Consider the following 24,473-nt stretch of genomic DNA (forward strand, 5'->3'; position numbering starts at 1 on the left):
CATTATGCATAAATTCAGATGGATTTTTTTTTTTGAATAATTCTTTGGAGTGGTGATGAAGTGATAGGACGAGTAAAGCTCAAATTTAAAAAAATGGATGTGTCATGAGTAGAAGAAGACAATGAAGCTTCACCATTGGTTGTTATTGTGAAAGAGTGGTGGATTTCACATGATGAGCATTTGTTGTCCTCCTTTTTCTTGATTTAAATAGAACCTTTTAATTTTCTCGAGCCACTCAATAGCATGGCTTCACTTTATATCTTCCTTTTAATGGTTAAATATTGAAACTTTACATAGGAGATGCTGAAAATTCTTATGCATATGCTTGCCAACATATTCATTTGTCAATACACCAATTAAGTCGTGTATGAGTTGAATCACACACTGAATGTAATCAATAATCAATAATGTCAGAGATGATCATATCACCATTTTTGTTATCCTCTCCACTTAACCTCAAAGACAAATAGCATTTTTAGACTCATTCTAGAAAATGTTATACTATGTTAGTATATAAAGTAATCCTTTATATAGAATACTGAGATATAATTCTTTCAACTTATTCACTAAACTAGTTATAAAAACTCTCAGGAAATAGCCCATGATGACAGAAACTTCCAAAAAGTAATACATGAAAATGTAAATGATCAAAATACTGTTTGGCTCGATTGATGTAATGTCATAAACATTATAAAAAAAAATCCGTTCAAAGAGTCTGATCTCGACATTGCATAAAGAAAATACAACCAAAATATTAACCAAACAGAGTTAAATCATGCATGTGTGAAAGGTAGATAAAGAAATTTTGAGAATTTTGTTGTCTATGGTCCAAAAAATAACATAAAACAAAACTTCATTTCAAGAAAATAACATAAAACATCTATGTCCAAAATTTATTCGGGTAGAGAGCCAACTCCCAACACAAAAATAATCGTGGAAGAAAGAAAAACACAGATCATAGTAATAACTTAAGCCACAAGCGACTTAACCTAAAATAGGACCAATGCACGATTTCAAAACATTGCTTAGGGCGTACGGAACTTGTGGAGAGCAATGCTCAGTCTTCACAAGGTCTACCAACAAAGGGAAGACGCTCGCCACGTGTCTTTTCAGAGACTCTGCCTCTAATGAGCACAAGGCTTCTAGCGAAGAGACAAGCAACGAAGTCCTAGCCTTCGCCTCTTCTGTCCGGTCAAATCCCATCGGAAGAATCCAATGGATTGGTTTTGTCTGTTGTTGGTGTTGACCTGTGCAGTTAAGGTAGATCTTCACGACTTTTGAGCATTCAGTGACCAGACGAGACTCGAGTTCGAGCTCCTTGGAGACGTCAGGGTTGCAAGTAACCATGTCTTGTAGGAAGGTCATGTAGGATTTGTTAGCCTCGTTCTCGAAGTTAAGGAGCTGAGGCTGTGTTAGGTTTTGGACAGAGCATGCTCTCTTGAACTTCCTTCGAAGGACCGTGTCGGTGTTTAGCTGCTGAGCGTGAGACGCGATGCACGAGAAAATATCTGCGAGGATGTCCACGTGTGATGCTGGCAATGAGTATTGGTTCCTTCTGTATAACTCACTCACAACCTGGAAAAACCGTAATAGATGAGTAAACAAAACATAACAGTTGGCTAAGTAAGTAAAGAGATGGTACCTCGACGATTTGAGACAAGACATCAATGTGTTTCTTTGTTCTGGAGACGACGTAAGACATAATGTGAAGGTTATCATCATCAAGATCATCTTTGTCTACGCTTTGACCAGAAGACGTTTCAACATCTTCAATATCATCCATGGTTCTCAACACTTTCATAAAACCCGCGAAAGTAAGCGAGGCTGCTTCCTTGAGAGCCAAGAAAACCTCTGTCCACTCATCTTCAGATGCGCTACGAGCCAACCCATCAGCCAAACGAAGCAAGACAGAGATCCCCGAGCCTGTGGAGCCTTGGACAGGACTCTTTATAAACGCTAGAATGATTGACACAACGCTTGAAAGCTGAGACCTAACAGAGCTGAAAAAGTTGGCGAGTAGATCGACAAGAAGCTGCAATGCAAGTGTTGATGTCTCAGCGTCCCATGTAGTTTCTTCAGTGTCTAGAGAAGCTGAGGATGGCGAGTCGCCGCTACTGCTTTCTTCGAAGAGCATATCGGTTTTGCTACGCATGTTGTTGAAGACTGGGAGGATGATTGAGCTGAAGATTGCAGCCCAAAAGGGTCTTGTGAAAAGATGACCATGGTCCATCAGAATGTTGAAGAGTACTTCTATGGAACGCTTTCTAATTGCTGGTCTTGGATCTGAGGCTTGTTTGGATAAACCTGAACAAATAAAAACAATACTTAAATCTAGAACCCAAGAACTGAATTTTGGTAAATAATTGAACGGTTTCTAAATCTCTAGAACCAAAAAACGAAAGCCGAACTGAATTTTGTAAATAATCGAACGGTTCCAAAATCTCTAGAACCACAATACCAAAAAACCGAAAACCGAAATACCCCGAACCGAACCGAAACCAAAACCGAACACCCATGCCAACACAAATCATTACTTGTAAGTGTGTAGTAGCAACTTATACAGAGTAAAAGCCAACCTGAAAGCAGAGGAACCCAATAAGAAACTTGTTCATCAAGTTCAGTAACACTCTGTCCATCAGACGAATCTTCCTTTAAAGCTGAGATGTTATCGTTCTTCAGCTTCTCGTTCAAGAAGAGTCCTCCTTCTGCAAGCTTCACAGCGCAAAAACGAAGAAACTCTATGGTGTTGAAACCAATGTCGCCTTCAAACTTGCTGTTTGTGAAGGTGATAAGACATCTGATGCAGTCAGCATATACCGATATCTCAGTCTCAGTTATGCAATGAAAATGATCCCTCACAATCTTCTCTATTGTCTCAAAAGCCAACAGCACAATGTTCCTCCTCTCATCAATCGCAGCAGTTGTGAAAACCTAAACCAAACAAGACCATGTTAGGACACAGTAGAAAAAAAAACATTGCATTGAGAGACATTTTGTTTATGTTTACTTACCGTGAAGACACTTTTCCAACCAGATTGCACATTACTAACTCTACTGAGAACCATTTGAGAAACACAACGGACTATAAGCTCTCTAATCTCAGCAGAACTACTGTTCTGCATGACAACGACGAACGGTCGGAGAAACTCATGCTGGAAATGGTAGTTTGCTAGCTCCTCACGCTCCAAGAACTTCATGGAAAGCTGACGAAGCGAGTCCATTACAAATATTGCAACTGATAGATTCTCTGATAAGCCAACTGATACAAAGAAGTCAGAGAGAACGTTCCATATGCGAGACCAAACTAACCGGATCCGGTTCATGTTATAATGCCTGTCTCAGTAAAACAAATATTTGCATCAACCACATGTTTTGTAAGACAATCAAAATTAAATAGGCACTTAAAACATGTTTTGATTCATTTCAATATGAATAATAAAAAAAATCACCGGATTCAATCAACTAGAATATAACAACAAAGTATAAATAAAAACTATATTAAAGAAAACAATTTAAATATATATCAAATATAAAAATTGATATGTAAAATATGAAATAGTATTCTTCAGATAAGAACTTACGCTGTCTCCACTAGTTTTGTGAGGCTAAAGACACGAGGATCTGCTGGTGACTGAAGCTCCGACATGGAGACTTTACAAAGCGCTTTAACAAAAGCAACTATAGCTTCACTGTTCAACCTCTGGCTATTAGCATAGACATGGTTCAACTCAAAGTTCCCTATTTGGTCCAGTAGATTCAGATTAGCAATAAAGTTCTTGATCTGCTCCGGTTTTACTAATTTGGGAACGGTTTTCACAAGTGAAGTACTATCATAAGAACCTCCCCTGACAACAGCCATCACAGATGGATTCTGAAGAGCGCCACGTTTCTTTAAATGTGGAAAGCCTAAAGCCTTCTTTTCATCTACTTCAGCTTTTGTTGTAGGGATGTAACGTGTATCTGCAGGTGATGATCCTTCTCCCAAGAGTTGCAGATGTTCAATACGTGAAAGGCAAGTTAAAATATGTTCCCAAGAGCCTTGTAGATGGTTACCATCTTCTATAGCTATTGTTATTATCGCCTGCATAATACAATATTTAACAGATTGTTAAATCTAATCAATTGCTTATATTAATTTAGGCTACAACAAGTGAACTTATACCTTTACAGCATCAATATTTTTCTGCTTCATATCTGCAGCACAATGAAGATTAGTGAACTTGGCCATGGAAGTGACAAAAGCATCTCTCTGAGTTTGCATTCCCATAACTGCAGTGACGTGCACCGCATATCGGAAGCCTTGTAAGCACAGAGAAGTTGCTAATCTATCATCACTCTGGTCAAGAGTGACACTGAATGCAGCAAGCATCGGTCCCCATGAGACCTCGAGTATAAATCTCAAGATGGAGACATCTGTAACACTATGATAAGCTGACCTGCAGACCAAGAACGGAACAAAACATATTGATATTAGCACAGATGATGGATCTGAATTGTAATAGTAATTAAAATGTGTAGATATATTAGTTTATGTAAAGGTTTTGGTTACTATTAACGGGGATGGTATGTGGTTTGATCAGTCACCATTCGAAGCTAATAACTCAGGTATAACAGTATAGTACTTACTCTGATTTCTCTGACTTAGCTTGGAACTGTTCCTGGATATCTCTTATAAGAACCCTGTTGGCACCATGCGCTTTCTCATCTGGTTGCATCCAAGAAACCAGATTGAGGATGCTGTCTAAGCCCAGTAGCTTATTCAAGCCATTCACCTGTTTACTTTGTGGGGCTAAAGTATCTGAGTTCATCTTAATCTCGTCTTTCACAACTCGGTCATAAAGAGAGCCTAGATACTCTTCAGGTAGGTCCTTGCCATCATCTATTCCCCGGTTATTGCGGACAAAATCAGTTTTGGACATCTACACAACCATTAAGTTTGTACAAGGAATCAGAAAACATAGGTACTGAACACGATGAATATCATACAAAAAGAAGCAATACCTTATCCTTAACCATGTTGTTGTGTGCATCTGTATTGAGCATAATCACAGAATATGCAAGAACGTAAGCAGTGTCTGCACTGGTGAAAGAACCAGGGTTGCATTTCCAGTAATGTTCTGCAAATTTCTCCATGATTCGGTCGATCTTCTGCGCTTCTCCTGGTAGCCTAAAACCGCGTAGAAAGAACCTTATAGCTTCAACAAAATCCTTCCCTTGGAAATTAAACGAGTCCACATATGCATGCATAACTTTGAGTGGAAGCTCCTCTCTGTCACCAAGATAATCACCAATCACAGTTCCATTTAGCCCTGCTGTCTTCATCAGAAATGAAGCCACTTCCTCAGGAGAGTTGCCTATTTTCTTGCTGCTTATGAGAAACTCAATTCCTTTAGAAGGCTTCCTATTAAACAAAGAGATACCCTTCTGCAAAAAACCACCATGATTATTTGTCAGTGAACTATGCATATTCAAAAACCATTATTCAATATTTTGTTACTCAAAAAAAAAAAAAAAACAATGCATAAACTCATATATATCATAAAAAAAAGTTAATATGTGCAAACCTGGAGTTCAATCTTGTAAGCTCTTCGCTGCTCAAGCATAGAAGCATCATACGCTTCAGGATTAGTATCTGGCTGTGTATCACAGTCTTCTTCACCAATCTGGCTTGCATTACTATCCATAGAAGCATATATCTGTGAGCCCTTAGGCCAAACCGTCTCATCCATTTTCAACTGCTGGTCCATCCAACTTCCCATTGCCTTGACTACATTAACCAAAATTTTCACAGATTCATTCCTAAACGTGCTATCTTGTGCTGGAGACAGCGTTGTTGATGAACCGGTCGGTGGTCCTAGAGCAGTTTTCAGAAGACCGTTGACAATCCTGCAATCATCTGATGGATTTATAAGAGCTTTAATACATTATATGTTTACTCACAACGAGTCATGCAGTTCTTAGACTGATCTAATACCTTTCTAGTATGTTAGAGGAGTCTACATCGCAGTCATAGTTCACAAAGATATCGACAATCAACTGCGGATCTTGAGACATTTTCTCCAGCAAGTTGAGAACAGTCATCTTCTGAAGGAAGCTAGGCTGGAGAACGTTCTCTAGCACACGGAGGACGATCATCGGAAAGAAAATGCCGGTTTCCGCTTTCAAGACTGATCTAAGCTTTGATAATAAGCTCATGAAGATAGCACATTGCAACTGAAAGATGGACATGATTGAAACTGCACTGTTCTTTAGTAGTGATAAGCATAAGTATTGCTTAACGGCACTAATGAAGCTGCATTAAGTAAAAACAAATACATAAGACCAAACAAGCATCATAATCATAATAACCAATATTCAAGAAATCCTTAGGCGCTAGTTAAGCATTTTATATTTTATATGAGATTATTGATTAGACGGACGTCCAGACCGATTTTTAAGACAAAAGTATTTTGTTTAGGTCCGAAGAGCAGTTTAAACCGATTTTTAGAACACTGATAATAACTAATAAAAGATTCGGACACAAACCACTTGCCTTTCATTAGACCGCCAAACAGGACCACCATTGTCGATGATGACCTTAAGCAACTCAAGAGACAATGTCTTACCCCTCACCATGATCTGATCATCATTCTTCTCCTGCGAGGAAAACCTCATCGACAACTTACACAAGTTCTTGAACAGAAGGAAAGCGTCCTGCCTCATCTTGCTCATGTCACCGGTCAAAGAATCAGCTTCACCGTTTTTCTCGTAGCCACGAAACGACGGCGAGTCAGGAGTCATAACGGTCTCGGTCTCCGGGTTCTGGAGCAGAATCTGAATCACATCGGGAGGAGGAGGAGGGCTCCCTTGCCCCGCAGCCATCACCTCGTTAACAAACCCTTGGCAGAAATAAACAGAGCTGCCTTCGTTGACGCTCTTGTCCGTGAACGCCAACAGCTCGTTCACGTACACAGTCTTGACCGCCACGTCAGCGAGCGAGTCCTCCTCGGATCTGGTGAAGATCACAAGCATCATCTGCGCCAACACGGACTTGGCGCAGATCTGCGTCGTCCCGCTCAACCCGCCTAGGTAGATGTTGTAGCACGTCTTGACCACGTGGAGCAAGCAGTCTCCACGGATCAAGACGCAGGGAGATCTGACGGCCGCGAGGAGGACGCGGAGGACGGCGAGCTGGATCGGCTCCTCCGCCATGGCGCCGACCTTGGAGACGGCGTTGACGAGCTTGAAGAGGACGGAGTCTTGTTTGGAAGACTGGATCTCGCCGCGGATGACGGAGAGGGAGAAGAGCTTGAAGGCGCAGTCGAGAGCCGGCTCGACGACTTTGGAATACGCGGTGTCGAGGGAGAAGAGGAAAGGCTGGAGGACGGCGTCCGCGTCGGGGGAGGAGAGGCCGGCGACGACGGAGGAGGGATCGTGGAAGTCGTCGGGGAGGGATTCGAGTTTGTCGAGGACGGATTTGCAGGAGGAGACGAGGTACGTGTGCTTGCGCCATGCAGCGTTCTTGATGATCTTGTCTAGAGACGGACCTATCACGCGGCCGCAGCGTGTCGCGCCGCCGAGAGTTTGTGACGTCGACATCGAACGGAGTTTTTTTTATTTTAGTCCATTTCGAGAGAAGAAGAAGCTTTGATCGTACGTTTCAGTTTTCGTTATAGTGTTTGCGTTTATATACCTTCTCGGTTTGCTGAATCGGTAAAAGGCTTCTTCCTGCTGAAGAGGGAGGGAGAGCGTGGGAGTCACTTGGAACAGAAAGGCGCGTGTGATTCTCTCTGTCTTTATTATTACCACTCGTCTCCCACGTCGTTAGAGCACCCCCATTAGTGAACTTATGGGGGGTTCACACACATTCCCAAAAAAAAAAACTATTAAAATAAGGAATAGTGATGAACCTGTCTCTCTCCACCCCTTCCCAGTGAACCTGGTTCATCACTGTAGCGCGGGCCCCACGGCACGTGGCGGCCCGCGACTGGTCCGAAAAAATAATTTTTTTTTTTTTTTTTTTTTTTTAAAAACAAAAATCAACCCAAAAAAAAAATAATAAAAAAATGTTTTGTGAACCCCTTTCATGGGGTTCACTAATGGGGATGCTCTTATGATCTCATCAAATGTTTTTCAAATATGATTAATACGATTTATAAATGCATATTAATAGTCTCGTATTCGATTAGTTGACTTCGATGAAACGTAACCGTACTAGTAGTAATCTCGTAACATAACTGCATGTAAGTATCTAACAGTAGTAATTACTTGTGACATTGATCGGAGACTTAAACTAATCCGACTTGTATTTGTATTAGTAAAAGTCAAATGATTATTTTGGTTTCTTACCAAACCATAGCCCATAGATTATTGTGTTTAATCCAAACCAACTTGTTTCCGAACGCCGGATACAAAGACTTTTTCTCCTCTTTACATAGAATATAATGAGCAGACATTGATTGTCTTGAATATTCTCTTTTGTTATATACTACTAGTATATAATAGTATCATACATGATACATGTATGTATTATATACATAAATGTAAGAGAATGTAATGGTAAAAAGAAAAAAAAATGTAATGGTATTTTGATTAAATCATAAGTGGACGTTTTCAAAGGAAGAATTCATTTGTGGTTGATTGGATCAACCAAATGCTGATGGAAGGAAGATGTAACGTTTCAACTTACATCGATCATAGGAATATTCAACAAAAAGCTTTAAAAAAAGAAACTTATATCGATCATTTGAATTAATGAATTGATTTTGGCGAACGAGATAATTCAAAGAACGCATTTGTGTTTGACTAGATCAACCAAATGCTAATGGAAGGAAGATGGTATTGTGGTATCTATTAGTGTTAGGTTATGGTGAGCCTCTAAAATGTGGTTGGTGATGAACTAGTCTCGCCTTTCTTGACAAAACTTCCGACTTATGTAGCGTAACAAAGAAACCACTTGAAAGGCAGCTCCAAGATGTTACTTAATTCATGTTTGATCATTTGATCAACCTGACAGGTAATTTTGCTTGAAGAAAAAATCTTCAGTGAAGATGAATTCTACCTAACAAAATGTATTATTTACATGGACACATGCGAGGTATGGTCATTCAAATGATACAAATTGCGTTTACAAACTCCTAAGTCCTGACCACACAATAAAAGCTCGGCTAATAGGTTCTAAGATGATCATATTAAGATAAAATTCAAGGATGTGATTAAGAAACATATTTTGGTTAAATTTACAATAAATTCCTTGACTCCAGGGCTTCAAACATCCAGTAAATCTCTTTTGAGATAGTAATAAGAAAAAAAAAACAATCACCAAGCACACAACTGATAGAAAGGCTTAAGATTAATTTGACAATTTGGTATATATGTATGTGATTAATTAACAAACATGCATCTTCCCCGGGTGAGTCATGGTCGGTTGCTACCGTATCTACGGGACACAGCAGTGTCAGATAGTGTATCCCACACCTGCACAAGGATGAACATAAAATATACGTTAGTTTGTTTCATATAGAAAACAATTTGTTGAATTTATTTGTATCAGTCACTACTCACGAGTAGCTTCCCTTTTTTGGCACCAATAGCGAGTAAAAAGGGGCAGTCCGCAGAGAATGAGACTGAGAAAACTCTTCCCTGTTTTGATAACAAAGTTTTAAACTGGTGAACAAAGAAACAGGTGCATGGAACCAAACAAATGCTAAGTCATGGCTCTTACAGCGTTTGGTTTATGTGTAGCAACCCATGATGGTTGATTAATTGTTTGAAAGATCCCAAAGTTTCACACTTTTGTCCCAAGATCCCGTAGCCAAAAGCTGCACAGCAAGGGAAATGACTTTAATGCCACACAACAACTAATTAGGACACAAGAGAGACAGAGAGATGTATATGTACATTGGGAGCATTAGTGTTGTATGAGATGGATGAGACTTCTTTATCATGAGCATGGATAGTGAAACTTGGTGATAAATCAGAAGCACGTATATCAAAACCCTTCACAGTTCCATCTTCAAGACTCAGAAGCTGTTAGACGAGCAAATGAAAGTGTAACGCACCACAAGAAAGTGTTCACTATGAGGATCCCAGGCCAAGCTTTCCACTTTGGCATTGGTAGACCATTTCATACCCGAGTGCGAAGGGTCCCTTCCATCTTTCTGCAACAGCATTTATAGATATTAAAAAACTTAAAACATAATATGATAAAAAATTTATATATACAAGACTCAACACATGAATGAATTAAAAAATGGAACAGAACATTCACCAAGACTACGGTGCAGTCATATGAGCCACTGAGGAGTACTTGTGGAGCATATTGGTTCCATTCGACCGCTTGAACCTGTTAATCAAACACAACAGACCATGAGCATTGCCACTTGATTAAGGAAGAGCGCATGCAAACAGTTTTCACCTACATACCACTTCTGTGTGATGCTCTAGAGTGAGCTTGCATTGTCCTGTCCCAGACCTTAACTTTTTTGTCGGCACTGGCACTAGCAATTATTTAAAAAAAAAAAAGGTTTTCTAACCATACACATTCTGTTATGGAAAGAAACGAACTTTCCAAAAATAAATTGACATAACCGAACCGAACCGAACCGCACATTCTGTTATGGAAAGAAACGAACTTTCCAAAAATAAACTGAGATAACCGAACCGAACCGAATTAAGTTAACCATACCAGGAAGACAAAAAAAACAAATGAAACCAAAATGATCGGACAGAAACATGACAGAGTCCACACATGTGTGTCATCGTTAAAAACTTACATCGTGAAGAGAAGAAAGGAATCTTCTGATTTCATTCTGAGAAAGATTCTGAGATCTCTCTCTCCCTCTCACACACACGCCTACGTGCAGCAACAGAGAGAAAATGGAGAGCGACTCAGTGATGGTACCGTTCCCACTGTTACCGGTTCCGATAGAATCAAACTACAGAGCGTGCACCATCCCTTATCGATTCCCTTCCGATAACCCCAGGAAGGCTACTCCCACTGAGATCTCTTGGATCGATCTCTTCTCCAACTCCATCCCTTCTTTCAAGTTCCCTCTCTCTCTCTTCCTTTTATCTTTCAGCCTTATCTTTTTACTGAAAGTCAGATTCTTTGATAGGCTTAGGGTTGTTCTTGTTCAAAGATCGATACTTTATCCGTTAATTGATCTGGATGATTCACGTCTTCATTGGTTCAAAGCTCTATATGAATTCATGATCTGATAATGAATGTAAAGACATAAGCTTTTTTTTTTGGTGGCAGGGAGCGTGCAGAGAGCGATACATCTGTTCCTGATGCTCCTGTTCGAGCTGAAAAGTTTGCTCAAAGGTACTTTCTTTTTGTGTGTTCTATAGAGTTTGCTTTGAATGTTTTTTTCATAAAAGGATTCTTTGATATATCTGCTGCAAAGAGGTTCTGTTTTTATCCAAAAGCATTGATTTATTTGTTGGAACCTGTAAGGTATGCTGAGATTCTTGAGGACTTGAAGAAAGATCCGGAGAGCCATGGTGGACCACCAGATTGCATCGTAAGTTAATCAAACTGAATCACTTGTAATCAAGCTTTGTTGTTCATGAATATTAAGTTTTGGTGTTTATTTTTTTATTTGGCAGCTTCTATGTAGAATCCGTGAGCTGATACTCAGAGAGTTGGGGTTTAGAGACATATTCAAGAAAGTTAAGGTGTGGTTTCCTTGACAATGGCTTTTTATTCGAAAAGCATGTTTTCTCTTGACTGATTGATTCATGATGAGTTCTATAGGATGAGGAGAATGCTAAGGCTATAACACTGTTTCCTGAAGTCGTCCGTTTGAGTGATGCTATTGAAGATGAAGGAAAGCGCATAGAGAATCTTGTAAGAGGGATCTTCGCTGGAAACATCTTTGATCTCGGTTCTGCACAGGTAGTATATATATCATCTCTTTCCTTTCATGCTCTGTTGCTCTTTTGCTGACCATATTGATCAATGAAGCTTGCGGAGGTATTCTCAAAGGACGGGATGTCATTCTTGGCTAGCTGTCAAAACTTGGTTCCACGGCCATGGGTCATTGATGACCTGGACAACTTTCAAGCTAGATGGCTCAAGAAGCCCTGGAAGAAGGTCCTTCTTCTTAACCTCTTATGCTTTATCTTTATTTAAAGAGGTTTGATCACAGGACTAACTGATTTGTTTCATTACAGGCTGTGATATTTGTAGATAACTCTGGTGCAGATATAATTTTGGGTATTTTACCGTTTGCTAGAGAAATGCTACGTCAAGGAATGCAGGTGATTCTTTTTAAGGACATTGTCATTAGTTCTTAGTTAAAACATATTCTAAATTGTTCCTGCTTTTGATTCTTCTTCGCTTTGAAGGTTGTGCTGGCTGCTAATGAGCTTCCATCTATCAATGATGTCACTTACACCGAGCTTGCAGAGATCTTGTCAAAGGTGTGCTATATGGAGTATTTCTATTTATTATCATCCATTAAAAATTAAAGAAAACTAGACCTTGACTTGAGTCTTAATTTTACCAGCTTAAGGATGAAAATGGACAGCTGATGGGTGTTGATATCTCGAATCTTCTGATTGCAAATTCAGGGAATGACTTACCGGTATGATATTCCAAATCTCTCATAACAAGGATGGACTTCATGTTTATTGATTTGGCTTTTCTCTCTTTAAATTATCGTTTCAGGTTATTGATCTTGCAAGAGTATCACAGGAGGTTGCCTACCTTTCAACCGATGCAGACTTGGTCATCTTAGAAGGCATGGTAAGATCTCTACTAGTCCTTGTCTATAGTCTTACCTTTCAACTTTCAGTAAAACTGACTCCTAGATTGTTCTGAACTAAACCAGGGACGTGGAATAGAGACAAACCTTTATGCTCAGTTCAAGTGTGACTCCCTCAAGATTGGAATGGTAATTAACTTAATAGATTCCTTCTCCTCCTTTTTAAGGGAAGCAGACTTATTCGTTTATTGAATCTTTCTCATTGATGCAGGTGAAGCATCCAGAGGTAGCACAGTTTCTTGGAGGACGGCTTTATGACTGCGTCATCAAATACAATGAAGTTCAGAGTTGATTGTATTCCACACCCTTACCATTTTTTTCTACTGAATCAAGCCAAACAGTTTATTATATTAAAAACTGTTTGGCTTTGTAAGTTTTAGTTTAAACTCTCTACTCTCTCTGCAAACTCAGATATAAGACTTGAAAACTCTTTCAACATATTATTTGAAGCTGGAAGAACTCTGAAAAAAATTATTTTAAATTCTCAAATTCATCAATACAATATAATGTGCTTTAAAGTAGAATAGAAATGCATTGAAAGAAGAGATAAACGTTGAAAGCAGTAGCAGAAGATAGATAATTTCTTTTTAGTTGGTCTTGGTAGGGTATGAAGCCATCTTGTTGATTCCGCAGATTCCCTCTGGTTTACCAGTGTTTCTCTTCATCCTAATGAACCCTTTCTCTCCCCATCTTGGTCCCCATGAGTTCTTGACAATCACATAGTCTGATCCCTTTGATGAACCGTACCCAACTGCAGCTACACCATGGTCTAGGTCTGTTCCACACTTCCCATTAAACACTCCCTGCAACCAAAACAAAGATTAGATGCACAAAACACAAAGTTTAGCTGTGAGAATTTTTATATACATACCCCTTTGTAGAACTGGAAGTCTCTTCCTGAAGCCTCAATAGCCACACTGACTGGTTGATGAGCTAAAGCCTTCACCAGGCTTTCATCGCTGTTCTGTGGGACGTCTTCGTAGCCGCTGATTGTCACAATTTCTACATCCTCCTGTTATAACATTCAAAGTGTTTATAAGATGCATCATAGTATGTTGGTGTCTAGTGTTTTGTTACCTTCTGCTCTTGGCAAATGCCTTCCTCCATGAGATAAGGGTAATCGTCTTCTTTGTGGAGTCCACCCGTCGAAATAATGTACTGGAACGCGTAGTCCATGAGACCTCCATTGCAACCATTGTTGTAAGTTGTGTCACAGTCTATGAGTTCTTGCTCCGAAAGCGAGCTCAGGTTCCCTGTTGTGATCTGGTGGATCCCCTCAACAGCTGCAACTGTCGAAAACGCCCAACAACTACCTGCAAGGTCAAAAAGATCCATTCTCAAGTCTCTTGTCCTATCTACTTTAAATACAAGAAAGTTAAAAAGAGAGAAACATTACCACATGAGCCCTGGTTCTTGACAGGAGTCACCGCGCCTTTCTTCCTCCAGTCAACTGACTTAGGCAAGTCTGTAACATCTCTGTACCTGAAGTTACCTGAGGGCTGTCTCTTTCTAGAGAACTGCGGCTTTGCGAGTCCGAGATACTTCCTCTTGAACTCTTCATGTGTCAAATCCGCAAACTCGTTTAACCCGAGCCAGTATTCGCTGATCTCGTTGTTCCTCTGGTCTATATGCATCAGGTTGTCCCTGAACACCTCGAACCTGTGCACCTTCTCCTCCACGCTTTGGTAAGCCTTGCTGTGTTCTGATATCCATGACTCAAAGAGCTCTAGGAGGTTATCAGTGGATGACAAATGCTCGGGTGTGTATCCGATGATGGAGAAGTCACGGGCGAGAGCGGAGCAGAGGAGTGCTGATGCTGAAATGGCGACCAAAAGAGAGAGTTTGGCGAGTGATGATGGTGTAGAGAAAGCCATAATAGCTAAAGATGTTTCACTGAGAGGAGGAAGAGGAAGAAGAGATGATATGAAAAGAGAGTAGAGGCATAGAGTTTATATACAAGTGGGAGAGAGTGTTGGCTTTGAAGCAAAGACAAGGATTAATATAAAAATTAACAAGTACGCCGGTCTCCGAGTCTTCACGGTTGGATCTTCTCTTAGTTTTGCCTTTTGCTCTAAGCGTGCAATTTTCAACACAATAGCTTCACTTTCAGACCAGTTAATCAATATTAAAATGTCATAAAAGGAAGTTCTATAGAGGCCAAAGAGCTTAAAGTTTTCTATTATTAGATTCCAAAAAGGACATACAGAATCGCAATTGTTCAAAAACTTTAACTCTGTACTAGGATGGTGACCGATCTTTCTTTTACTATCGTAGCTTCCCGGCGGAATGCAAATAAACTGAAACAGAGACGACCCTGCAAAGAGTAAATACAGCAATGCATCAGGTCTTATGACTACTTTTGATATGAGAAGATGAGATGATTGTAATGAGGCTAACTTACGTTGAACCCAAAAAGAAGGCAAGGGAAAGATGAAAGTTGAAGAGGAATACAGAGACAACCGCGGTGAGAAGCATAGCTACTGATGTCGAATAAACCTACATAATGAATAATAAAGTTAAACCCTGTGTACAAAAGTTACTGCTTAGGGGAATCAAAGTTTACTACCTTTACAATATTGTCTGCATATTTCATCACCATTGAAACAGCAATGCCACTGGGAAATAAACAGGAGAATAATGTTTTTAATGTATTAACTTCACTAACTGAAACTAGAGATAAGAGAAAGAGTCTGGCCTCTAAACTGGCTTTTTACCTGAGAGCATGGTTAAGAATCATGAGTACTGTGATAAATGAGTAACCATGGAAGAATCCCCTGAAAGTGGAAAACAATTTAGCCAGCAGAAAATAGTGAACTCTGACACTAAGAGTGTACATAAGTGGCATCTTCTTTAATTGTATATGAAGAGTGAGGAAATTGGTTACTGACTATGGACACAAGTGTGTGCATATAGAAAAGTAAATCTCAATGGAGAGGCAAGCAACTACATGTACGAATCTGTAGCTAATATGAAAGGACACAAACAAGAAGATGGATTTTGGATTTACTTATTTGCAACGGCATCGAAATCTTGGATCACTATGGCAACAGCATTGAAAGCCATCCCAAAGACATAGAGCCAGAAGTTCTGTACATTTATATTCCTTGAAGGTCTCTTTTTTATAATAGCCTGCCAAAAATGGAAAGCAAAACCCTTATAAGCTCTATAAATCCAAGTTTTAAACAACAGAGTGAACCACTACTACAAAAAAAGTGAATTAAATCAGTATTAGCTTTTGAGTGAAAAGTCCTAGTAAGCTCACCTCTGTGTACACACCCGCGAAACCACTTAAAAGAGCCATTACCTAGAAACAAAGACAAACAATCATATCAATAGGTGTGGACGTGGAAGAAGCTTCACAACTCTCTTAGTAGGTATCAGCATGCTAAGGTGGGTAACAACTTACAATTGCCATAATCCAGCCAGGAAGCGATGTCTGAAATACACGATCAGAACTGCAAAAGCAGTTTACAATATGAGACTATGTAATACAACAAATCAGTAGAGGCTAGACATGAATCATATCAAACCCATGTTCATAGTAATCAATAAAATTTAAAGGGGAAAAGTGTCAAGAGCCAAGTTTACTTTGAATTTAACTGAGCAGTGGTGCAGCCACAACACAATAGGATGAATCCTGCCCACTGGATCTCGCTCAACCTGTTAGAGAAGCTAGTAAGCGAACTGAATAAACAGAGCCTCTTCACATTTGAAATCAAGAAGCTTTGGCTGGAAGCTATGAAACCCATAAACAACCTACTTTCTCTTCAATATTATTCTGTACAAGACACCAGTACTTATGATGTTGAGGTTCTTCAATATCTGATAGCCTGGGGCGTCTACGTACGCAAAAATATAGTACTGCCACATAAAAGTTCACACCACAAGTAGTTAGAAACTGATTAACATGGAAAACAGATGCTAAAATAATTGATCTAAAGCAGAACAACTCAGAGAAGCCAACCTGTAAGAGATTCTTGAAAAGATACAAAGCAGCAGGAATGGGAAAGACTTTAACTTCGTCATATGTTGTGCTTAACCTGATTCATAGTGGGAAAAGCCAAATTCTGAACTTTAAAGGAAACTAAATTGAACATGATGCTAGTGGGAAACACATAAGAATTACATTTACCTATTGTCGTCAGTAACACCTTCGTTTTTCCAAATCCTTGTCAATGCAATAAGAGATAACGCACATTTCAAAGTCTCAACCTGGCGTCCAACAATTTAAACAACATCACTACATATTACAAAAAAAAAAAAATTGATACTCAAAGTTGCTAACTTTGTAATGTACAATGCTATAACTTGGTATTGAAGATTTAACTGACCAAGAAGTTGGCGGTGGTAACACTGTACTCATACTTGCCAGCTCGTTTAGACCAGACGATGAGTATCGATTGAGAACTCGTGAGAATAGTCAGTGCACACGTTACTACACCCCTGCCTCAAGACAATTAACTTCAAAAAATGATTTTTTTTCCGTAGCTTTCACCAAGAAAATGAATCAAACAAAGGAACATACTTTCGTTTCCAGTTTGTGCGTTCGTTGGATCCACCACCCAGAGCAACGTTACTCGACGCAACTATACGGAATCAAAGCACCAAATGAGCATAAGAGAATACAGAAAAGAGACAAATGGAGATGGAGACTGAGAAAACAAAAGCTCACCGGAATGAGATTTTCCCTTCAAACTACTCTCGATATCAGAATCATCCTGAAGCTCATTACGATATTTTTCATTAAAGAGAGTCTAAAACCTAAACTGAAAGAGAAATGAAAACGGAGTGAACCTCATCTTTGATTTTCCGATACTCCATTGTTACTTCAAAGCTCGCTCAGATCTCTGTGTGATCAATATTCCGCCAAAAAAGAGTAAGGCAAGTTGAACATGGGCTTGTATATTGATACTCTGTTGTTTCTGTTGGGCTTGTATATTGTTTGGGCCTATTTGGACAAGATTTTACAATATTTTCTGAATAAAACAAATAAAGACAGCAAAAAAAGAAAAAAAAAAGACTTGGCTTAACATGAGTAACACAAATAAGCAAGTGATTTTCAGTAAAACAACCTTAAATTTAAAGTTAACTGATTAAATTTGTATTTGAGATTGAGCTATGCAACCTAAGACTGATGTAGATATATATCTATAATTCTATATTAACAAAAGATTTTCACTCAAATCAGTGGTGGTACAATTCCTAGTATTTGTAGGAGTATTCATATAACAACTACACAAATCTACTTTTTCAAAAAAAAAAAAAAACTACACAAATCTAACAATAATACTTTTAATTTTTTTTAAAAAACAAACAAAATAATGAAATATGCATGTAATTGGCTGGGCATAAAAGTAAATGGAACCCACACAGAAACAAAAAAAAAAAGGGGACATTTGCTAAAACCAACCCAAATATTCAAGTCAAATGTAAAAGTATACCCCACTTTCAGTCAAATGCAAAACCAACCTAAAGGAGTAGTGAAAGTACTATTTAACCCTTATGACCAAACAAAAAACAGAAATGTATTTTACGTTTCTATCCTTTGGAAGTCTACACGTAATAAAAGAAGTCTACATATATATAGACTTCCTACGAAGTCTACTTTATATACTTGTTTTGTAGTCTACACTCTAATTTGATCTAATAATTTAATTTTAAAAATGTATAAAAATAATTATTGTGATATTTTTAACTAATCATCAATATAATGGATAATATGAAGTAAATAAATTAAAATTTCATATAATCGAACAATTTTGAAGAATATATACTAATTTGGTTATCATGTGTTAGACTATGTTCATAGTTTACAAACAAAAGGTTCTAACATGTTATGTCTTTTAGTAGTTGATTTCAAAGGGTTAGATTTTAGATTTTGTTTTTTTTTGTTTTATTAACTTAAATCTGCATATTAATGTTTAGTAGTTTATATTTTGTATAAATGAGACTTTTTGATTATCAAGCAAAACATTTAGGGTTTGAGATTTGTGGTTTAGGGTTTCGTAGACCTACAATAAAGTCTATTTATCTGAAGACGTCTTTTTCAGTCTATATTTTTCAATTTGTTTTACAAAAAATCATTATATTTAAACTAAGTTAAGTTCCTTACGAATAAAAAAGTGAAATCATATACTATAACTATTAAAAAATAAAAAAATAAATTTAATAAATCATATATTAAAATTATTAAAATAATAAAGAATAAACAACAATAATTAAATTATTATAGTAGACTTCCAAAAAGGTCTACTATGTTAAGGTAAGATCTACTCCAAAATTTTAATTTTAGTAGACTTCAAACGAAGTCTACAGTATCGTAAATTTTAACCTAGTTACATTTTTGTCTCCCTATATAAACAAAATTTATACAATCTCTCTCTAAAGTGGCTGCACAAGTTTTTAAAACTCTCTCCCTTCTCTCTAAAACTTTCTCTCTTCTCTCTAAAATTCTCTCAATTGTTTCTAAATCTCTCTCATTATCTTCTTTCTCTCTAAAATTTTCTCAAGTCTTTCTCACAATATTATCTTGTCATTTTAGATATTATGATTCATGGTTTTCATCTTCTCCTTTAAAAAATGTAAGTTTTAGATCTATAGATTTTAAATGTGTATTTTATGTTTATTTCTCACAATATTATCTTTTTTTGGTAGGTATTATCACTCATGGATTTCATCATCTCCTCTAAAAATGTAAGTTTTAGATTAATAGATTTAAAATATGTATTTACATGTTTATATTCAAATAAATTTATAGATCAAGCTCTCTACATTAATTTGCTACTAGTTTACCTTATAAATTCTATTATGTAAAGTATTTTCAGATTTAAAATTATTTTCACATTTCAAAATATATAAATTTTTTCAGATCTGAAAATTATTAGACAGTTTAGACTTCTAAAGAAGTTTATTAAAGCTTGCAGACTTCATATGAAGTTTACTAAACCACAAAGTTTAAGCAGACTTCATTGGAAGTCTACAAAAATATGACTTTAATTTTTTTTTCTATGTTTTTTAATAATTTTATCTTATTTTGCAGGTATTTTCTTCCATAGTTGTTTTCTTCTCCTCCTAGAAATGTAAGGTTTACATCTATAGATTTAAAATATGTGTTCTAGTATTTATATTCAAATAAAGTTACATATTAAAATTCATATTAATATGTCTTTAATTTATAACTATTTTGTCTATTAAATCATATTTTTAAAAGTTTTTTAGATTTAAACTTATTTCATATTTTTAATGTATTTATTTTCCAGATCTATTTTTTTTTATAGAGTAGACTTCATTTGAAATCTACTTAAAACTTACGGCTGGTAGACTTCAAATGAAGTCTACTATCCTTGACTTTTAAGCATATTTCATTAGAAGTTTACTCAAATATGATTTTAGTTTTTATCTTATTTTTCATAATTTTATTTTATTTTGCAGGTATTCTCTTCCAATGTTTTCAAATCATCTTCCCAAAAATGTAAGATTTCCATATATTCATTATAAGATATTTTGTGTTAATAATGAACTAAATTTATAGATTCATACATTATCTTTTTGCTTTGTTACAAGGATGACAAAAAACCATTTTTGAAATATTTTCCAGAACAAAGTATTTTCAAATTTTCTAAATACACACTTTTAGATATGAAAATTTTCCATTAGTGTAGACTTCAACTAAAGTCTACTAAACAATAACTTTACGTAGACTTAATAAAAAGTCTACTAAAATATGATTTTATTTTTTATCTTATGTTTTTCTCATAACTCTATTTTATTTTGCAGGTACTTTTTCCAAGACTTTATTTGAAGCATCAAGATTATGAAAAATCAAACATACTCAAGAATACTTTTTAATATATTGCTCTGTAATAACTTTCATAATAAAATATTAATTTTTAAATAATTTTTTAATGCATAATCTATAAACATTGTATTCATTTTTAGTTGTTTTCACTTGTATGATATTATTAATTTTTTGTTAGATATCAATTTTTTCACAAGATCTAACCAACCAAACAAGTAAAACCACCATAAGCTAAAATAATAACTAACACACATGTGAGAAGAAGAAAATCTATACAAAATTTTCCCAAAAATTTTCAAAAATAACACTAATCAAAACAATTTGCAATAAGTATCAAGTGTATAATTATAACACATTAAATTGTGAAATTCATCCAAGACCATTAAAATTTTACTAACATACACTGTAAAATAACTAAATCATGAAAAAATATGATGAATAATACACAAATACACTTTTAATAGAATTTACGACGTAGACTTCAACTGCAGTCAACATTTGTAGATTTACAAAAACGTCTACACTTATTATCTAACATATAGTCAATCCAAAAATTTTTAGTGTATTTGGCGCAGGCTTGATACACAAAGGCGTACAAAGTGTGTCTTAGATAATTCGATCAAGTTCCGTACTTGTCGATTATTCGTGACATGCATAAGATGAGTATTTTCCTATTCGGAGTCATTTGTTTTAAATGATGTTTGGTAAGAAATAGGTTAGCACCATCTTCTCAATTTTGTTGTCCAGATCATAATTTTCTTGTGTCATTTCAAGAAGTTTACCATGTGTACTGCCATCATGCATAATGAACATTCTTCAACCTTTCCGATTCTTCATCCTTTTCGAATATTTTGTCATCTAAAATGTCTTTGGCCCATGCTTCACACTCGCTCTAAGTTTTCAACCACATCCTTGAACACGACACTTAGCCACATACAGAGTTTTCGTTGTCTTATATGCTGAGAATGTAAATTTATATTCCACAGTCACCGACTTCAGCTTTGAAACAAGCTCAGCCTTACTAGCAAAACTATAAACGAAGACTTACAAATACGTCTACAATTATTAGCTAACAACATTGTCAAATCAAATGAATTATACCTTCATAATTATAAAAAAAAATTCTTTTCAAAATCACTCAAACCCATTAGGATTAACTAACACACACTGTCAAACAAAAAATCTAGAAAAAATTTAATGAATAATACACAAATTCACATTTTTATAAATTTTTCTATGCAAACTTAATATTCAGTCTCTGAAGATGTAGACGTTCTTTTCAGTTTACAGACGTAGACTGTCAAATAGGTCTACTCTTTGGGTTGGTTTTTGCAATTGACCATTTTACGGGTTGCTTTCTATAGTTGAATAAAAGTTGTGATTTTGTACATGTAGACTTTCTTTTCGGTCTACAATTTAAACAGGTTACTTTTTGTAATTGACCAGAATTCATCCAAGATTTGACTTTCAGAACTAGACTTCATATGCAGTCTACATGTTTGAATTTTTTTGAAAGAGGTTAGTTTTGCAATTGACCAAGTTTGACTTCAAATCAGTAGATTGAAATGAACGTCTACGGGTGTGTAGACTTCTTGTGAAGTCTACTCTCAAATCCGACGGGTTGGTTTTGCATTTGACCAAAATAAAAAAGTAGACTTTATACGCAGTCTACATTTTTTTTTTAAGATAAGAAGACTGCATATGAAGTCTACAATTTAATAAATTTTTGATTGCTTTTTAAACTTTTTGGTCAAACACAAAACTAACCTATTCCACGAAGTCAAAGTTTTGGTCAAATGCAAAACTGACCTTTTATAGACTTCGGTGGCAGTCTACATTCTGTAGAGTTCCGTTGAAGTCTATTTTGAAAAGTCAAAAGTTTGGTCAAATGAAAAACTAACCTCTTTTAGGTAGACGTCTTAGTAAGTCTACCGAAAGTTTTATTTTTGTTGTTAAAGGTAAAGACGGAGACTACTGGGGAAGTCTGCGTTAGAAAAAAAATTTGTCTGGTCAATTGCAAAACTAACCCGTGCGTTGACAAATAGACTGCATCGTAAGTCTCCACGGAGGCGTAGACATACAAAACAGTCTACCGTCGCGACACAGATCTGAAAAAAGAACGAAAACCATGTAAATAGTTACCTTTTTCATGTGTAAAGCTCGTTTCCAACCTTTTCAACCGTCCAAACTCCAAATATGAGCAAAAAGAAGCATCTTTAACGATTCACTAATGAAGAAACTCGAAAATATGAAGTTTGTGATTATGAAAATGATAGTTATGAGAGTTTTTTAGATGGAAATGTAGAGGAAATGAGAGGAAATGAAGTTTTTTGGGTTAGAATGAGAAAAAAAGTGGTTGAAAATTGAATTCTAGAGCTTTAGAGCTCAAAAATGGTGGTTCATGGTGGTTGGAAAAATTGATGATGATGGCATTTTTGTAAATAAGAAGAAATGGTTAGGGTGTATTTGGTTTTTTGTTAATTTCGAAATTAATAAAAAAACAAATAAAAATGGCAATTTTGTGAATAATTCAAAAACATAAGGATAGTATGGAAATTTTATTGATGAATAGTATGAACAAAAAAAAAGGGGTTGGTTTTGGATTTGACTTAAAAATATGGGTTGGTTTTGAAAAACAAAAAAAGCGTGGGAATAAAAACACAGCCTGTGTTAGAGCTGTGATCACTACTTCCCACCCCTAAGTTTTACTCCAAAACGGAAAACTTTCATTTCTTCTTCTTCTTCTTCTTCTTCTTCAGATCTCTCTCTTTCTCTCTGCACAAGTCAGAAAAGCAATGAGCTCAATGATGGAGACTCTCCAGATTCGCAAACCCGCTTCTCTCCCCGTCTCTCAACGCCTCAGCCCCTCCACTAAAGATGAGCATGGTGTTATCCGCCGTCGTCTCTCTTCCCTCTCACTCAACCTCCTAAACCAACCATCAGAGATCGCATCTCGATTCCCCAAGTCCAAGTCCGTTTCAGACATGGGAAAGCAAGTGGGAAGCTCTGTGAAAGAGTGGTGGGAGTGGGGCTGGTCATGGATCCTCTCGAGAAAACCTATCTTCATAAGAGATCTCGAGCTTAACAGAGAAGAAGCCAAAACAATAGGTTCTCAGAACAGAGGAAGCATAATGCACGTGTTCCTCAAGCTCCGTTCTCGGATCCGCAGTCTCGTGGGCTCTTCTTCCGACACTCTTCCCAAATACAAGCGTCAACAATGATGATATATGATTGTCGCTTTGATAATCAAACTCGAACGGTCGAGAGATATGTTTCCTTTTTCGTGCATGAATCAGTTGGGAGTATAATCATCAAATCTTATACAAGCGACGATGTGTTTTTTGAAAAAAGAAAGTTTGATGTTGTATTTTGTTGCTATGATTAATCTGCCTAGATTTTTAATTATTATTATTAATTTGATTTGCTTTATATATATGTTGTGCAGTTGTATTTTTTTTGTATTTAATAACCATGCAACTATATAGAAGTCTGTTATTTTGTTTCAGTTTTTACGCGCCAATTCTTTGGCCACCGTCATCATTATAGTAGTAAAAAACAGATTCAAAAACGTTACAAGTTACAAAGTAAAAAACCAAACATCTGAGGATTCATGACCGACACCACTCTTTTATTAGTGAAAAGTGAAAACTTACGAGTTATGTTGTTTTCAGATAAATATAATAATGACACTGTAAATATTATCCCATTTTGTGGAGGTTTAGCACGATAATGTGAATGTGAAAAACATTAATCTAAACGAAACGTCGGTTGCATTAAACTGAGATGCACAGCCGACATAGCATTTGTCGGTGGGAGTAATGTATATCGTCGGTGGCAAATTGTTTATTTATTTTTATTTATCATAATTATTAAAAAAACCTACATTATTTACATTCAAATATGATGACAAAAAAAAATTTACATTA

The 24,473-nt window shown here is 36.6% G+C and overlaps 6 protein-coding genes across 7 annotated transcripts; 2 read left to right on the forward strand and 4 right to left on the reverse strand.

Moving 5' to 3' along the window:
• Positions 1 to 803: 803 nt before the first annotated feature.
• Positions 804 to 8,965, reverse strand: LOC103828580 (brefeldin A-inhibited guanine nucleotide-exchange protein 4). Of its 2 annotated transcripts, XM_009104216.3 has the most exons (11): positions 6,533 to 8,965; positions 5,975 to 6,292; positions 5,565 to 5,886; positions 5,002 to 5,424; positions 4,627 to 4,919; positions 4,163 to 4,436; positions 3,582 to 4,081; positions 3,012 to 3,333; positions 2,577 to 2,931; positions 1,643 to 2,304; positions 804 to 1,575 (listed from the first exon to the last, which is right to left on the reverse strand). In XM_009104216.3, exons 1-11 carry the CDS (start codon positions 7,576 to 7,578, stop codon positions 985 to 987), a joined length of 5,106 nt encoding a protein of 1,701 aa, XP_009102464.2. In that variant the 5' UTR covers positions 7,579 to 8,965; the 3' UTR covers positions 804 to 984. The 2 variants fall into 2 exon arrangements, with proteins under 2 accessions (XP_009102464.2, XP_033144971.1); XM_033289080.1 differs by lacking the exon at positions 6,533 to 8,965 and having other exon boundaries at positions 5,565 to 5,896; positions 5,975 to 6,184.
• A 229-nt stretch (positions 8,966 to 9,194) lies between these two features.
• On the reverse strand, positions 9,195 to 10,486 carry LOC103854704 (periodic tryptophan protein 1 homolog; the record flags this gene model as incomplete). The annotated part of the gene is given in 8 exon segments (XM_033285764.1): positions 9,195 to 9,621; positions 9,704 to 9,742; positions 9,744 to 9,800; positions 9,880 to 10,008; positions 10,044 to 10,139; positions 10,250 to 10,324; positions 10,405 to 10,444; positions 10,446 to 10,486. Coding segments are annotated over 8 exon segments (570 nt in total), but the record flags the coding sequence as incomplete, so codon positions are not given.
• Positions 10,487 to 10,707: 221 nt separating this feature from the next.
• Positions 10,708 to 13,188, forward strand: LOC103828892 (damage-control phosphatase At2g17340). The gene is made up of 12 exons (XM_009104556.3): positions 10,708 to 11,027; positions 11,240 to 11,305; positions 11,438 to 11,504; positions 11,590 to 11,658; positions 11,738 to 11,878; positions 11,948 to 12,076; positions 12,157 to 12,243; positions 12,331 to 12,405; positions 12,492 to 12,569; positions 12,653 to 12,730; positions 12,816 to 12,878; positions 12,961 to 13,188. The coding sequence occupies exons 1-12, from the start codon at positions 10,858 to 10,860 to the stop codon at positions 13,039 to 13,041; spliced, it is 1,104 nt and encodes a 367-aa protein (XP_009102804.1). The 5' UTR covers positions 10,708 to 10,857; the 3' UTR covers positions 13,042 to 13,188.
• Positions 13,189 to 13,206: 18 nt separating this feature from the next.
• LOC103828815 (cysteine protease XCP1) lies at positions 13,207 to 14,858 on the reverse strand. Its single transcript, XM_009104486.3, has 4 exons — positions 14,146 to 14,858; positions 13,827 to 14,062; positions 13,621 to 13,761; positions 13,207 to 13,552 (listed from the first exon to the last, which is right to left on the reverse strand). Exons 1-4 carry the CDS (start codon positions 14,621 to 14,623, stop codon positions 13,337 to 13,339), a joined length of 1,071 nt encoding a protein of 356 aa, XP_009102734.1. The 5' UTR covers positions 14,624 to 14,858; the 3' UTR covers positions 13,207 to 13,336.
• On the reverse strand, positions 14,854 to 17,670 carry LOC103828661 (CMP-sialic acid transporter 4). Its single transcript, XM_009104314.3, has 15 exons — positions 17,544 to 17,670; positions 17,422 to 17,467; positions 17,275 to 17,335; positions 17,081 to 17,192; positions 16,882 to 16,961; positions 16,714 to 16,789; positions 16,510 to 16,610; positions 16,338 to 16,409; positions 16,156 to 16,204; positions 16,012 to 16,053; positions 15,757 to 15,878; positions 15,464 to 15,523; positions 15,316 to 15,364; positions 15,151 to 15,245; positions 14,854 to 15,063 (listed from the first exon to the last, which is right to left on the reverse strand). Exons 1-15 carry the CDS (start codon positions 17,568 to 17,570, stop codon positions 15,015 to 15,017), a joined length of 1,041 nt encoding a protein of 346 aa, XP_009102562.1. The 5' UTR covers positions 17,571 to 17,670; the 3' UTR covers positions 14,854 to 15,014.
• Positions 17,671 to 23,208: 5,538 nt separating this feature from the next.
• On the forward strand, positions 23,209 to 24,052 carry LOC103828983. Its single transcript, XM_009104669.3, has one exon. The coding sequence runs from the start codon at positions 23,343 to 23,345 to the stop codon at positions 23,766 to 23,768; it is 426 nt and encodes a 141-aa protein (XP_009102917.1). The 5' UTR covers positions 23,209 to 23,342; the 3' UTR covers positions 23,769 to 24,052.
• Positions 24,053 to 24,473: the final 421 nt, after the last annotated feature.

Source organism: Brassica rapa, chromosome A01, assembly GCF_000309985.2.
Source record: "Brassica rapa cultivar Chiifu-401-42 chromosome A01, CAAS_Brap_v3.01, whole genome shotgun sequence".
Classification (NCBI taxonomy): domain Eukaryota; kingdom Viridiplantae; phylum Streptophyta; class Magnoliopsida; order Brassicales; family Brassicaceae; genus Brassica; species Brassica rapa.

Coding starts and splice junctions, on each gene's coding strand:
- LOC103828580 (XM_009104216.3), bottom strand. CDS start 7,578: ATGTCGACGTCACAAACTCTCGGCGGCGCGACACGCTGCGGCCGCGTG. Junction 3,334..3,581: donor ACAAAACTAGTGGAGACAGC/GTAAGTTCTTAT, acceptor TTACTGAGACAG/GCATTATAACATGAACCGGA. Junction 1,576..1,642: donor TCTTGTCTCAAATCGTCGAG/GTACCATCTCTT, acceptor CGGTTTTTCCAG/GTTGTGAGTGAGTTATACAG.
- LOC103828892 (XM_009104556.3), top strand. CDS start 10,858: ATGGAGAGCGACTCAGTGATGGTACCGTTCCCACTGTTACCGGTTCCG. Junction 12,570..12,652: donor ATTCAGGGAATGACTTACCG/GTATGATATTCC, acceptor TTATCGTTTCAG/GTTATTGATCTTGCAAGAGT. Junction 12,731..12,815: donor TGGTCATCTTAGAAGGCATG/GTAAGATCTCTA, acceptor GAACTAAACCAG/GGACGTGGAATAGAGACAAA.
- LOC103828815 (XM_009104486.3), bottom strand. CDS start 14,623: ATGGCTTTCTCTACACCATCATCACTCGCCAAACTCTCTCTTTTGGTC. Junction 14,063..14,145: donor CAAGAACCAGGGCTCATGTG/GTAATGTTTCTC, acceptor TTGACCTTGCAG/GTAGTTGTTGGGCGTTTTCG. Junction 13,553..13,620: donor ACTTCCAGTTCTACAAAGGG/GTATGTATATAA, acceptor TTTTGGTTGCAG/GGAGTGTTTAATGGGAAGTG.
- LOC103828661 (XM_009104314.3), bottom strand. CDS start 17,570: ATGGAGTATCGGAAAATCAAAGATGAG. Junction 16,962..17,080: donor TTACCACCGCCAACTTCTTG/GTCAGTTAAATC, acceptor GTTGGACGCCAG/GTTGAGACTTTGAAATGTGC. Junction 15,246..15,315: donor ATGCAGACAATATTGTAAAG/GTAGTAAACTTT, acceptor TTCATTATGTAG/GTTTATTCGACATCAGTAGC.
- LOC103828983 (XM_009104669.3), top strand. CDS start 23,343: ATGAGCTCAATGATGGAGACTCTCCAGATTCGCAAACCCGCTTCTCTC.